Source organism: Pantherophis guttatus, chromosome 6 (genome assembly GCF_059756535.1).
Source record: "Pantherophis guttatus breed Tessera chromosome 6, ASM5975653v1, whole genome shotgun sequence".
NCBI lineage: Eukaryota > Metazoa > Chordata > Lepidosauria > Squamata > Colubridae > Pantherophis > Pantherophis guttatus.
In genome coordinates this window covers 104,608,537-104,623,529 of record NC_142068.1, presented here as the reverse complement: position 1 = coordinate 104,623,529, position 14,993 = coordinate 104,608,537, and the positions used below count along the sequence as shown (strand labels likewise).

The following is a 14,993-nucleotide window of genomic DNA, read 5'->3' as shown; positions in this document are numbered from 1 at the left end:
AGATCAATATTATGGAGGAAATTGATTGCCCGCAAAATGTAACTAGCCTGTTGGCCCTGATCCAAGCCCTTGTTTGAGAGGGAGGTTGGGGCTCAATGGAGCCACGAGAAAAAGGATCGATACTTACCAAGGGGTAACGCAGAAGAATGAATATTTGAACCCTTGTTTTTCAGTCTGGATATTAATGACTTACCAGGACTAAGGAAGGATTCTCATGTATATGGCTAAAGTGCTAAAATATTTACTTATTTAGCATATGGCAAAGGTATAATTAGCCAGGAGTCTACAATGTTAGTACATAGTATTTGTTTCGCTGCCAAAGAGTGCGAGTCCATTCAGTTTGTGCCCATGAGCTTCTCCAGGGTGCACCACAGGGGGTGAACTAGCTCCACACCAGAAAGCCGAGAGGTGTCCTGTGGCATCATCTGGGCCTTCTCTCGCCACCGATGGTGCCTCACAGTTGGGTGTCACATCCAAGCAAGTCCAGCATTGTTAGGGCCCTGACATCTGTACCAAACATGCCACATTTCCCACCAAAGCGGTACCTATTTAACTACTAGTGTTGTCACATGCTTTCAAACTGCCAGGTGGGCAGAAGTGATGGGAGCTCACCAGTGGTGGGTTCTAAATTTTTTACTACCGGTTCTGTGGGCGTGGCTTATTTTGTGGGCATGGCTTGGTGTGGGGGGTAATGTGACGGTGGGCGTGGCCAACTTTTTTTTTTTTTTTTACTTTTAAAAGCATTTTTTCTACAACCTTAAGAGTTTGCAGAAAAAAATGCTTTTAAAAGCCTCTGACGATCAGGCAACTCAGGTGGGATTGCCAGAGGCTTTTAAGGCATTTTTTTTTCTACCACCTCTTCAGCCAAAAAGGTTGTAGAAAAAATGCTTTAAAAAAAAAAGCCTCTGATGAGGTGGACGGGGTAAGCGAGCGGCGACCAGGCCGGGGACCAGTTTGGGGGCGTGGACAGCCAATGTTATTATGGGTTCTCCAAACTACTACAAATTTTTACTACCGGTTCTTGTGAACCGGTGCGAACCAGGAGCAACCCACCACTGGGGTTGCAACCCAACCCCCTCACCCCGCCATGCAGTGACAGAACTTGAACTGTCGGAACAGAGACCATCTCCAGCATCTTTAAGCCACTGAGCCTCTTACTTGCTAAATACACGTTGGTTTAAACCAGTGGTCACCAACCAGTGGTCCGCAAACCACTGTTGGTCCGTGAGAAAGTGTTGGTGGTCCGCGGCACACCAGGGTGGAGGAGCTGCTCCGGGATGAGCAATGGCCAGTCCTGTGACTAGAGCTCCGGAATATGGGGCTGGCCAGGCAGCTCATGGTGGGGCTGTAAATCTCCTCTATAGAGGGAGGTTTGTGCAACATGCAACTTCGCAGCGCAGCCCTCGCCGGCCGGAATGAGGTAATGGTGCAAGGGGGGAGGCGGTGCAGGCGGGATGAAGCAATGGGTGGCAGGAACCCTGGGCTGTTTCTTTCCCCTGCTGTAGCTTCCTTTCGGTTGAACCCACCAGTGGCTGTCCCTGCCCCTCGCCCTCCCTTCCCAGTCTCTCCTCGCCTGGCCTGGCAAGGGAAGGGCGGGGGATGGAGAGTCACTCCATATTCCAGAGTGGGAGCGAAGCTTCGTCTCTTGCTGGAACTCGCGGCCGTTACTTCCGGCCCTTGTTGGTGCTCCATGAACCTCAGTCTCTCGGGGAGATGCTTGACTTCCTCTCAGCCCCAAGACACTGGCTGGCCCATGAGATGAGAGAGGGAAAGAGAATCAGAGAATCAGAAAGAGAGAGAGAGAGAGAGAGAGAGAGAGAGAGAGAGAGGGAGAGAGAGAAGGAAAGAAAGAAAGAAAGAAAGAAAGAAAGAAAGAAAGAAAGAAAGAAAGAGACACAGAGAATGAGAGAGAGAATGAAAGAGAGAGAGAGAGAGAGAATGAGAAAGAGGGGAAGAGAGGGGGAGAGAGAAAGAGAGAGGAGGGAGAGTGCCTGAAGGACCCCATCCCATCACTGGGAGTCCAGGTGCTTCAGCAAGCGGTGCGCTGGATTCGTATTAGTGGTCCGCGGGATTTAAAATTATGAATTTGGTGGTCCCTGCAGTCCAAAAGGTTGGGGACCCCTGTTTTAAACTGATAATGCAATGCTATAGCCCTGTGGGTTAGACTGTGTAGACTCGTGAAAAAGTTGGCTCCTACTGACATAATTATTCTGTGATTATTGATAAATCAAAGCCAAATGTTTTGGTCTTTGGAAGACAAATGTAGCCAATACAGCAAGTAACCCCTTTCCTTACCCAGTGTAACTTTTCTCTGAGACTGAATCTTGGATCTGCCATCATCAAAGGAGCCCACTCACAGCAATGGCAGGATTGAATTTAAAAGCGGCCGGTCGTGCCGGCCGCTTTGAAAGAAGCGGTTGTGAGGCCCCTCCTCAAGAAGCCCTCTCTGGATCCGGCTGTTTTGGCTAACTATCGTCCAGTCTCCAACCTTCGCTTCGTTGCAAAGGTTGTTGAGAGTGTGGTGGCGCAACAGCTTCCCCGGTACCTGGATGAAGCTGTCTATCTAGACCCGCTCCAGTCCGGCTTCCGGCCTGGGCACAGCACGGAAACGGCATTGGTCGCATTGGTGGATGATCTCTGGAGGGCCCGGGATAGGGGTTGCTCCTCTATCCTGGTCCTGTTAGACCTCTCAGCGGCTTTTGATACCATCGACCATGGTATCATGTTGCACCGGTTGGCGGGGTTGGGGGTGGGAGGCACTGTTCTGCGGTGGTTCTCCTCCTACCTCTCTGACCGGTCGCAATCTGTGTTGACAGGGGGGCAGCGGTCGACCCCGAGGCACCTGGCTTGTGGGGTGCCACAAGGGTCGGTCCTCTTGCCCCTTCTGTTCAACATTTATGTAAAGCCGCTGGGTGAGATCATCCGTGGCTTCAGGGTGGAGTTCCACCAGTACGCTGATGACACCCAGCTGTACATCTCCACCCCAGGCCACCCCAATGATGCCCTTGAAGTGATGTCCCAGTGCCTGGAGGCTGTGCGGGCCTGGATGGGGAGAAACAGGCTCCGACTCAACCCCTCCAAGACCGAGTGGCTGTGGCTGCGTCCCGATATAGCCAGCTGATGCCATCGCTGTCTATTGGGGGTGAATCACTCGCCCCCACGGAGAGGGCTCGTAACTTGGGTGTCCTCCTGGACGCACGGCTGTCTTTAGAAGATCATTTGACGGCCGTGGCCAGGGGGGCTTTTTATCAGGTTCGCCTGATACGCCAGTTGCGCCCCTTTCTAGATCGGGACTCCCTACGCACAGTCACTCAGGCACTCGTCACTTCCCGCCTGGACTACTGCAACGCTCTCTACATGGGGTTCCCCCTGGGGTGCACCCGGAGGCTCCAGCTGGTCCAGAACGCGGCCGCGCGGGGGATTATGGGGGCGACGAGGCGCTCCCATGTGACACCTCTCCTGCGCGAGCTGCACTGGCTCCCGGTGGTCTTCCGGGTGTGCTTCAAGGTGTTGGTGACCACCTTTAAAGCGCTCCATGGCTCATGGCCAGGGTATTTACGAGACCGCCTTCTGCCACCAATAGCCTCCCACCGGCCAGTACGCTCACACAGAGTGGGCCTCCTCAGGGTGCCGTCCGCCAGACAATGTCGGCTGGCGACCCCCAGGGGGAGAGCCTTCTCTGTGGCGGCGCCCACCCTCTGGAACAACCTCCCCCCAGAGATACGTACAATAACAGACCTCCGGATTTTTCGTCGGGCCCTGAAAACCCATTTATTTCAGCTAGCTGGGCTGGCTTGAGTTAAATTTTAAACTGATTTTAAATTGGAATTTTTTAATTACGGCCAGAATATTTAATTATTTTAAACAGTTTTTAGATTTTGTATGTCTTGTTTTTTACTTTGGCTGTTCACCGCCCTGAGTCCTATATTGGAGAAGGGCGGTATAGAAATTTAAACAAATAAAATAAATAAATAAAAATTTAAATGCTTAAACTTCAAAAGAAAATCATAGCTATCCAGCTTTCTCCCCAATTATTAGACGAGTATATAATGCCAAAGTTACCCCCAAGCCCTTCAATTGAACTGAAGTTTGGGGCTTAATATCTACCTCTACTGGAACAAACGCAATCACAGCAGCTGAGGAGTATTTTGGGGGTGGATAAAAGGTCTTCAGCTGCTGACAGAGCTGAATTGGGAATTTACACAATTTCCGCTTTGTTTAAAATCAGAGGAAATGCAGTCATGTGAAAAGGAAAGTATCAGAACAGCTGATAAAAACCATCTGGTCCTCAGCAGTTCTTAAAAGGAGGTAACTACAATCTCAGATGAACAACATATTACACCATGTGATCATTTCTTTCAGAAAAAGAAAGCCAAAATGGAGAAGCCATGTTTGAAAAACTAAATGCACCTTATGATACAATAGCTTGTAGAATCACCTTTAGCAGCAACAACTTGAAGTAATCCTTTTCTGTGTGACTTTATCAGCCTCTGACATCATTGTGAGAGGAATTTTGGTTCCCTCTTCTTTACAACATGGCTTCAGTTCATTGAGGTTTGTGGGGGTTTGTTTCTGCACAGCTCTCTTGAGATCCCACCACCGCATTTCAATCGGGGTGGGCTCTGGCATTGACTGGGCCATTGCAACTCCTGAATCCTTTCCTTTTTCAACCACTTGCTGGTCTGCTTGGGATCATCAGCAGTGGTGGGATTCAGCCAATTTGCACCACTTCGGGAGAACCGGTTGTTAACTTTCTGAGCAGTTTGGCAAATTGGTTGTTTTAAGAAATCATTAGGGCAGAGAACCGGTTGTTAAATTACTTGAATCCCACCACTAGTCATCAGCCTTTTGCATGACCCAAAGTCCTCCAAGCTTCAGCTATCAGACAGATGGTCTCACATTGGACTCCCTACTTTTAAGAACTGCTGAAGACCAGATGCTTTTTACTGTGTCCAGATACATGAAACCACAGAACTCACAGAGGGTCTCCTTCCTTTTCCACATGGCTGAATTTCTTAGTGTACAATTAAACCTCTGGAACCTGACAGAGTCCCCAAATTCTCTGGGTTAGAAGATGCAGAATTTCAAATAAAGCTCTCTAGGATGATGCATCTGACAAATTATATTAGGAGCTCTGGTCTCCCTATCTCTTGTGTAACTAGAGAAAAAGCCCAAAAATAATCAAGGTGGGAAATAAATAAATAAATAAATAAATAAATTGCATCACCAAGCATCTGGAATATTGAATGTCAACTGCATAAGAGAGAGACAGATGAGAGTTTTGGACTGCACATTACACAAACAATCTATTTGGATACTTGTGTTAAAGCAACACATTTGCTGTGCAGTCAGAATTAAACATTTACATATATTATGGCCTTTTACTGGAACAAAACATTCATTTGACATCTGCATATGTGGATCTGATTGTCCCAAAGGTGCTTTTTCCAAGAGACAAGTGGACTTTGTGGTTTTTCTTTGAAGACGTTTTGCTTTTCATCCAGAGCTGAAGAAGCTTCTTGGATGAGAAGAGAAACATCTTCAAAGAAAAACCAGAAAGTCCAAAGCACCTCTGAGACAACCGTGACCTGGAGGACTGAGAATCTCCATATATATGTGGGTCAGTTTGCAATAAATTGTAGGAGTGATACAGAAATATAATTTGTTTTTTATTTATTCTTTTTTATTTAATTTGTTTCTTGGATTCCATTTTTATATATGCTGTTGTTAACACTCTGTGCTTAATATTTTGTTTATTAATATGGCATAATTGCTAATCAACAATAATTTATTTAATAATTTATAATAGTTGAATTTATTAAAAAATAAAGTTTTGGACTTTATCTGACCCTCAATGTAACACATCTGTCTTCCATACTTTTTCAGATCAGTGTTACTGTTGTTTCAGAGGCTCTGAGTGATAAAAGCCAATTCCCCTTTTTCCACCAGTTTCTCCCTAAAGAAGGATTCCACTACCCAGCAATTGTCCACCTGCTCCTCCATTTCAGATGGACCCTGATTGGCCTCTTTGCTTCAGACACAGAAAATGGAGAGAATTTCATGAGGACTTTCACTCCTATGCTTCTCAGGAAGGGAATTTGTGTGGTTATATCACTACGATTGTCAACAACTGGATACACAACAGCGTCCCTCAGGGAGGCCCTCTCTAAGTGGAGAAAAGTCAACGTCTTTGTTCACTTCATAGAAAATGATTCCCTTTTGGACAGTCTCCGTTCTTTCCATGAAACATTTATGCATCTCCCAGGACCCATTGAAGGGAAAGTATGGATCGATACAGGTTTGGGAAAATATGCATTGGAAGGGGACAGACTTCTCAAATACGTCCATAGTATTTGGAACTTTGGTTATCTTACAAAAGAAAGGCCAATGGTTGATGTCTTTGAACCCGATTTCTTTGTGGAAGAAAAGTTTCAAGATCTTTATTTTCTCTGTTCTCTTTCAAAGAACGTCTTTTCTGTCAAATCCCGCAGAAGATGCACCCAGAAAGCCCCACTGGAGACCCAGGAGAAAGAGAACAGAAGATGGATCCCAAATTATCACCTTTTGTACAGTATTATGCAGACTCTGGCCCAGGCCTTGAACTCTGCATATTCCTCCAGATGGAGGAGGGGAAGAAAGGAGGGTGAAGGGAGGTTGGGAGCTCTAAGGCTGCAGCCATGGCAGGTATGGGGTTCCGATATTGTGGAATATGAAGGTTGCTGGGGAAAATAAGGCCACATTGTTGAACAGGTGCGCCAGATAGGTCGAGAGCTTGCTAGTCCCCAGCCAATGGGGAAGCAGGACAGTGTTGAGTGATGGGAGGAGGGGCATAAAACCTCTTGCTTGCTTTGATCCGGGTCCACCTGGAGGATTTGCAGATGCATTGATAAACTTTTGCTCCTTTTGGGTACCAGATTGCCTTCCTTGCTTTATTGCTGCTTTTCTATTTTTATCAATATGGATCCATTAGTCTTAGATCCTTCAGAGAAGGAACCCAAAGGAGAAGGAGGGGAACCTTCTCAACCACATTGGGCTTCAGAAGGTCAACAGTTGGGCCAATCTTTGCTTGAGGTATAATCGTCTAAACAGCAGGCACCATGACAAATAAATTTTGGCTTTAAACACTGCTAATTTTAAAAGGATCTGTGCATTTTTAAATATGATATTGTCTTTATGAATTTCTGATTAGCATAGTAGAATTTTGCTTGTCAGAAGTCGCAAAGGGAGATCAGGGGACCCTAAACCACTATAACGATCATGAGTGGATGCCAAGAATTCAGATTCTGATCACCTGGGGACCCTGGAGATGACCCTGCCATGATCCTGGGAAAAACTATCCTAAGTCACCTTTTTCAGTGCCATTGTAACTTTGTTGGGTCATTAAATGAACGGTTATTCATAATCAACCTGATGTTTTCTATTCGTTTATGAATAATCTCCTTTTTCCTATGATTCATTTTCTTTGTCATCTGCTCTAGAATGTCCCTTATAACTTACCAATTGCATCAATTATATTTTGTTAATATATATTTTGCCAATATATGGTTGAACAATTTTGCTGAACCTTTGTTTTTTATTTATGAAGATAGCAGTAACACCTATTTTTCTAAATAAGTATTTTGATGTTAGAAAACTGTAGAAAAAAGATTCAAATGTATAAAAGCTAAATGGGATGTTTTAAAAAAAGATTTCAGATTTTAAACTTCCTGGATGTTCCTTCTAGTTCCATCCTTTCCTGCAGAAGAATGAGTTTTGCAATATATCTAGTAGGGAACTCTACTTGGATCAAAATGGAGATGTAGCAGCAGATCTGGCAATCCTGAGCCATTTCATTCTTCCCATGGAGGATCCCATCGAACTTCGAATGGGGACTTTGGAAAGACAGAGACTTACTATCTACCAAGATGCTCTTTCAGAGCTAAAGTTCCTCAACAAGGTGGGAGAAAATTTAGTGTCTTTCCTCTTTTTTCCAAAGATTTCGGACCCACTTCATGTGGACTAAGCCTAGTTTCCAGGGTCCATGACCTTCACTGGGAATTGAACATGGGGAGTAGAAACCTTATAGTTTCCTTTCTATAGGCCACTTGGGAGCCTTCAGTACTATTGACCAAGATGTTCTTCTGCTGCTGTAATACTGAACACTCTTTGTAGCTGGTTCAGCCATGTCCAACCTGGGATGAGAAACCCTCAAGTGCTGGAGGTTGTGTTGTTAAGAGCCTCAGGTTCGCTTGTTCCTTGTCCTGAAAGAGCAAAGCAGAAGAGGATTCTGTTGAAGAGTCCCTGAATTGAGGTTTGGACTGAATGGGATGAAATTGGATCATGGCTGGATGGAGCTCCTGGGGGTCCCATTGGGAGAGAAGCTTCCTCTTGTCCTTCTTAGGGAAAGGCCATTGGGAAATGGTTCCCTCAAAGGGCAGGTCCATGGTCTGTGATGTGTTTAAGTAATCCAGTCCTGGTCAAAGGTAGCCATATCTGTCTTTCACCCAACTGGGGGGGAGCAATTGGCCTTCTGCCCCTAGGAAGGAGGTCTAAGGCTTTCAGGTCACATAAAATGACAGTGACCAGTGAGACAATCCCTTGACCCAGAAACCTGAAACACTGAAACACAACTTTGATTCAAAGAAAAAGTCTTCCTGATATCAGAAGTAACCAGAGAGATTGTGACAGAAAATGCTACTTAGATTTGGCCTTTGGCTCTTAAGCTCTTTTCTTCATTTGAAAATCCCTTGAATGCCCTTGTTTATCTTGAGTGTTAGCCACCTTCAGTCCCTCTGCTTGAAAAGGAGTCTCCAAATTTAACTAATATTAAATGTGGGTCTGTTTTTCCGTGTCAGTTGGAGTCTCCTAATTCCAGTTCTTCAACACAAAGGTCTTTTTCCTGGATAACTGGATGGGCCTCAGAAACATCCCCTTCTGACCCAGGACTCACACTCATGTCCCCTCTGTTGCAGCCAAAGGTTTACAACTTAACCTTTTTCAGGGACACCTTTTCATGATCTCCCCTCAATCTCACTACAGTTCTAGAAACTGTGCAGAAACCTTCAGTCTTAATAAAGGAGAATATTGGTAGCTCAGGACTGACATGAGGGCTCCTTGGTGCTCTCTGAGCTTGCTTGTTTTCTTCCAGGCGTTTCATTACCCAACTAGGTAACATCATCAGCTATAATTTATGAGGAATTTTTGCTTTGTCTCTTAACGGGGAGACTGTTTTGAACTGGTGTCAAAGGGGAGCAGCTTTGCAAGGCTTTTTGTAGTGCAGATCCTATGGGTCAGAAGTTCCCTTTTTAATAACATCTTATTCTACTTAAATAAATCTAATAAAACAAATGTATTCACAAATTTAATATGAGTAGATCATCATAACCATGGATAGATGAAGAGTGCAGGGATGCATTTTAATATAGCAATGAGGAGAAACCAATTTTTTCCCCCTTAATGCTTAAATCTTTTCTCAATTCCATCCCTCCGGACTTTATTAAGGAGAAAAGTCCTTTATTGCAATGTTAAATGTCAGAAGCAAAAGGGAGGAACGAAAGAAAGAACCTGCCAGGGTTACTGTCGTGCCCAGACACAGCTTGACACGCATACCGAAGGGGGACAGGCATGACAACATGTCCCTCAAGTCTACGCTGTCGTTAAGCACTGAGTGCATTAGAGGTGGTGGCGGAATACCGATTGTGGTGGTGGTTATCGAGTCGGAATGTGTGTAGGTGAAATGAGATAAGACGGCAGGGGAAATGCGATGGAGAAAGCGGTAGAGAATGATGCGGCAGGAACCAGGAAGTGCTGCAACCCGCCGAAACCAGAACCAGCTGAGACGCGCTATCGGCAGGTGGGGCGTGGGCACGGCCGGCACGGACTGTTTAAACGGCGCTGAGAGGCAGTAGCTCTCAGCGCTGACTTTGCGTGGTTCATCCTCGGTTTGTTCTGACACCCGTTTGTTGCAGATTAAAGATTAATGACACCTACAGACTGACTTCGTTTGGTGATTCAGCAAATTCCAGCATGAACGTGGAGTAGACGGCCGAGAGTTACATCTCCTAGACCTGTTTGGAAGGAGTCAGAGATTTCATATTCACCTAACTGAAGCCCAGAATCTAGTTGTCTAATGTCCATTTCTCCCCCCATTTTCTATGGACAGAGAGTCCTAACACATTTCCTTTGGCATTCCTTTTCTTCTGCTCAGTCCCTGCCTCAGTCCAAATGTGTGGAAAGTTGTCATCCTGGATTTGTCAAGAGGGCTCGAGAAGGAGAGCCAGTTTGCTGCTATGACTGCGTTCCTTGTCCGGAGGGGACCTTCTCCACTCAGGAAGGTGAGTGACACCAGAGGAAAGGAAGGCTTGGTGGAAATGGATTTATCCAGAGCATTTTGATGAAAGTGCAAATTAAAGTATCCATTGAAACTCAACACTTTTTTCTTTATTCAGAATGCACCAGAAATCCTCCATTTTCATATATCTTGGGTATATAAGTATTAGAAAATTATATTATCATTTTTTTCCCGTGGAGTGATTAAACAACACATCTTGGAAAATGTTCCCAGAATCAGACGTTCTTCAAAAACGGTATTTCTTGAAATGCAAAAAAAAAAAAAAAAAAAAAAATCAGAATATTAAAGATATTGCTTTTTGACTTTCTCAGATATGGAAAAATGCACCAAATGTCCAGATGATAAATATCCAAATGAGGACAGAGTCCAATGTATCCCCAAATTCATAACCTTCCTGTCTTATGAGGAACTTCTGGGCATCATCCTGGTCTCTTTTGCCCTCCTCTTGTTCTTAATCACAGGCCTTGTTTTAGTCACCTTCATGAAATACTGAGAAACTCCTCTTGTCAAAGCCAACAACCGGGACCTCTCCTTCATTCTCCTGGTCTCCCTCCTGCTTTGCTTCTTGTCTCCTTCTCTCTTCATTGGTCAACCAAGGAAAGCCACCTGCCTTCTCCGACAAACAGTCTTCAGCATCATCTTCTCAGTGGCCGTTTCTTCTCTTTTGGCCAAAACCATCACAGTGGTGCTGGCTTTCCTGGCCACAAAACCAGGAAACCGAGTGAAGAGATGGTTGGGGAAGAGCTTGGCCAACTCCATCATCCTTTCTTGTTCCGCTGTCCAAATTATCATCTGCTCCATCTGGCTGGGAGTTTCTCCCCCCTTCCCTGACTCTGACCTCCACTCCCAGCCTGGAGAGATCATCCTGCAATGCAACGAAGGGGCCGTTGTCATGTTCTACGTCACCCTCAGCTACATGGGCTTCCTGGCTGCCATCTGCTTCACGGTGGCTTTCCTGGCCAGGAACCTGCCTGGGGCCTTCAACGAAGCCAAGCTGATCACCTTCAGCATGCTGGTCTTCTGCAGTGTCTGGGTGACTTTTGTGCCCACCTACCTGAGCACCAAAGGGAAATCCATGGTGGCTGTGCAGGTCTTCTCCATCCTGGCCTCCAGTGCTGGTCTGCTGGGCTGCATCTTCATCCCCAAGTGCTACATTATCCTTCTGAGGCCGGACCTCAACACAAAGGAGCATCTTACGGGCAGAATAAATATAAAAGCATGAGTTAGAACACCATTGTGATATTGGAAGACTTATTAAAGTTTCTTTTATTTGAAAGAAAATATTAATTCTTCCTACTTAGATAGTATGCAGGAATCCAAGAATATATGTCTATGTTTCTTTAATCTCCTTCCCTTTCAGCTCAATAAAGAGAACTCTGGGAAGGACATTCAGAGGAATTTGATATTCAGGAACAGCCAATGAACCTGATGCCTTATAAAAATAATTTGAGCAGGTTTGACAGAGCTGAAAAGTGTCTCTGTGTGAGAGAAAAGCCTGAGGAGGAAAAATGACAAGATGGAAGCTGTGGGAAAGAAGCTCCAGTCATGTTATGTGACAATCTCTGAGAGAACCCATGAAATACCCAAATGATGTGAAGGTTTCACCTGCTCTCCGCTGGGGAGGCAGATCTGCGCAACTCTTAAATGGCTCCTTCTTGATGTCCTGATGAGACCTACTCTAGAGAAAGAGTGGATCACAACAGCCGTCTGGGATTTCACTGGGGCTCACTTTGTCTGGCTCCCTATTTTTTCTTTCCTTATTCAAGAAATAAAAGAGAAATATCTAACAGTGTTCAGGTCCTTTAATGGTCCACTCTACAATTTCTACCTAAAGCCTTTTCTCTGCTCCTCTTCCAAGCTTCTCTTGTCTGTGAAGGGCTGGAGAAGATGCCCAGAGAAAGGGGACCTGGAGACTCTCCCCAGGGGGAGGTTGAGGGGATCCTGTCTAAAGGCATCACAGACTGTGGCATGAGGGTTCAACGCTGCATCTTCATCCAGGTCCCGGAAGGGGGTGAGCAAGGATGGGAACAGCTGGGTTTCTAGGAAGCTGCTCTGGTCTCCAACCACAGAGTCTGCTGATTAATTAGAAACCAATTTTTATCTTTCAGAATGGCTCCTAATTGCCAATTGAATCCTTTGCAAATTCCATTTTCAGGAGACAAGAAAGCTCTGATGGGTCAGAAGGTCAGTCCAAGAGTCACGATGACCACAGAGAGGCCTCTGGTTCTCCCACAGGCAGAAGGCAGAGAGTTTGCCCAACACGCAACGGGTGTTTCCCCACAACTGAACTTTCCTCCATCACCCCAGACAGTGCTGGACACTCGGCCATCTCCCCATCTAGGACTCCCCAGTTCTGGGATCAGAATATCTGGGGTATCAGAACTGGGGAGTCCCAGATGGAGGGAGGTCTCAGTGCCCAACACTGTCTGAGGTGATGGAGGAAGGTTCAGTTGTGGGGAAGCACCCACTGAGTGTTGGGCAAAGTAATAAGTCATTAATATAAGAACATTAATATGAGAATATTCATATGAGAAAATATTTCCAAGTTTCACTCCCCCAATCAAAAAGTACTAAGGCAGGACTGGAACTCAGGAACCTCCTGGTGATTGGCCCAAAGCCCCCCAGGGAGTTTCCATGCCTAAGGGAGGATTAGAACTCAGAGCCAGCTGGCTTTCATGCCTAAAATAGGAGCGGGACTCAAAGTCCCCCCATGATTTGGCTGCAGGTCCCCCATTTGGCTTTTGTTGGAAGGTGGATTAAAACTCCAGTGATTGGCACAAAGTCCCTCAGCGGCCTTTGATTCCCCCTATGGTCTCCAGGCACAACTGATGGCTTCCCACAGACGAAGCTGCTTTCTGCTGCCGCCCCCGGCTCCCTTCCCACCTCGCCCAGACAGACAGCCGTGCCGCCTGGCGCCCCTTGCCTGCCCCGCTCCCTCGCCCCCCGCTTGGCCAGCGCCGCCTCCAACAGCCCCGCTCCCGCCTCCCTGGCCTCCCTCCAGATAACTGAATGTCAGCCTGACCTCCTCAGAGATCCAATCAGTGAGAACGTTTCCCTCTTCAGAAGAGATCCCAAGTCTTGGATTCTGGCCATTCTTTGATCTCTCTCTCCCCCTTTCTCTCCCTCTCTCCCATCTTTTCCTTCCACGGAGTTTCCCTCCCTCATCAGCTTCCACAAAGTGTCTGGAGCGTATTTGTGACGCCCTCTTATTACGCAGACTTTACACAGTGGAGCAAAACCCACCCAGCCAGCCTTGTCTGAACAACCAGCCCAAAATCCCCGGGAGCCTCACTCAGCCCCGGGAAGCTGGAGATCCCAGTTGCAGAGAAAGGGACCCAGAGGGGCCAGTTGGAGATGTTGGACCGGAGGAAGGAAGCACTTCCTAGGGTGGCAGAGCTGTCTGAATGGCCCTCACGAAGGGCCCCCTGCACCTTCCCCGAGGGGCCCTTCTGGCCCTTCAGCTCCACCCGGCTGCTCGGCTGAAGTCCGGAGGGCGCTGGACCCTGGACTCCAGGGCTTCAGCGGGGGCAGCAGAGAGGCTGTCGATTAACCTTCAGCTAATGGGGAGGAAAGCGCCCCCTGTGGGAAGGAGGCAGAGAGGAGCTGGCAGACTTTGGGGCCCGTCGGGCACAGCGGAGGGAAAGGGGGCGGGGCTTTTGAGAAGGGCGGGGGAAAGAGGGAGGAGAATCTGGCTTTTCCGCAGCGCTCGCCCTGGTCGCCCATCCAGGTGAGACCTTCAGCATCCCTGCTTAGCACCGGAGACGCTCCAGGCGTGCTGCCGGCTGAGCCGTTGAAGCCGCATGGGGAGAATCTCCGCGATTCTTTGGCTTCTTTCACTCGCTCCTCTCGCAGCTCCTCTGCCACCTTTCTCGGGCACTTTGCTCGCTCCTCACCTGCTACTCCCTCTTTCCCTCTCGTTCCCTCCCTGGCTTTAAGCCCGCTCCTCCTCCTCCTCCAACCGCTTCCCTTCCCCCACCCACAACACGCACCCACAAAAACACTCCCCACACCCGACTTCCCATCCACAGCCAACCAACCAACCAGTCACTCTCCCGCCAAGATCACCCCCAAAAGACTCTGCCCTTCGCAAAGCAATGCCAGCCCCCTCCCCATGCACACCTCGCCCCCTCCCCAAACGCAAAGTGCTACTTTTCTGTACTTGCAGCTCCCGGCTCCCCCCTCGCCTCGCCCAAACAAGGCTCCACCTCCCTCCCCCCCCAAAAGGCCCATTTCGGCCCACTTTGATCTCGGAGGGATCCACTTTTATGTCTCTCCCCCCCCCTCAAGGGAGACCAACTCTCACCTTCTCCAGAGGCTCTTTTCTATAGTTGGGGGAGCGAAGAAGCACGGAGTTTTCTCCCTCCTCCCCCTGGGACTTTCAACTAAACAGACGATCTGGCTTGGGGGTCTCTGGGAGCCCCTCGGCCCCCACTCAGCTTCCCTTGACAAAAGGGGAGGCAGAAAGAGGGTTTAATTTCTTGTCTTGGGGGCCCCTCTCTTGCCCCTCCACTGGCTTCTTAGGAAGCCCCTGCCAGGTAGAAGGACCGCCATCCTCGGGTGCTGCTTGGGACAAAGACGGGGGGGGGAGACTAACGGAGGGCAATGAAATCCGGGGCGTCCTTTCAGGTCATTGGGGGGGGGAGAATGGAGAGAGCTCAACTCT

The 14,993-nt window shown here is 47.5% G+C and overlaps 1 protein-coding gene and 1 pseudogene across 1 annotated transcript; both read left to right on the top strand.

The window, feature by feature from the left end:
* Nucleotides 1-1,381: 1,381 nt before the first annotated feature.
* Nucleotides 1,382-11,830, top strand: LOC148113227 (extracellular calcium-sensing receptor-like). Its single transcript, XM_087872374.1, has 4 exons — nt 1,382-1,420; nt 7,742-7,936; nt 10,187-10,313; nt 11,691-11,830. The coding sequence occupies exons 1-4, from the start codon at nt 1,382-1,384 to the stop codon at nt 11,696-11,698; spliced, it is 369 nt and encodes a 122-aa protein (XP_087728500.1). The 3' UTR covers nt 11,699-11,830.
* LOC148113228 (vomeronasal type-2 receptor 26-like) lies at nt 10,593-11,552 on the top strand (annotated as a pseudogene).
* Nucleotides 11,831-14,993: the final 3,163 nt, after the last annotated feature.

Bases quoted from the DNA above. Each gene is read 5' to 3' on its own strand.
- LOC148113227 (XM_087872374.1), top strand. From the start codon at position 1,382: ATGCAACTTCGCAGCGCAGCCCTCGCCGGCCGGAATGAG. The intron at 1,421-7,741 runs GTAATGGTGCAA...CCTTTCCTGCAG, and splicing joins CCCTCGCCGGCCGGAATGAG to AAGAATGAGTTTTGCAATAT. The intron at 7,937-10,186 runs GTGGGAGAAAAT...TCTTCTGCTCAG, and splicing joins AGCTAAAGTTCCTCAACAAG to TCCCTGCCTCAGTCCAAATG.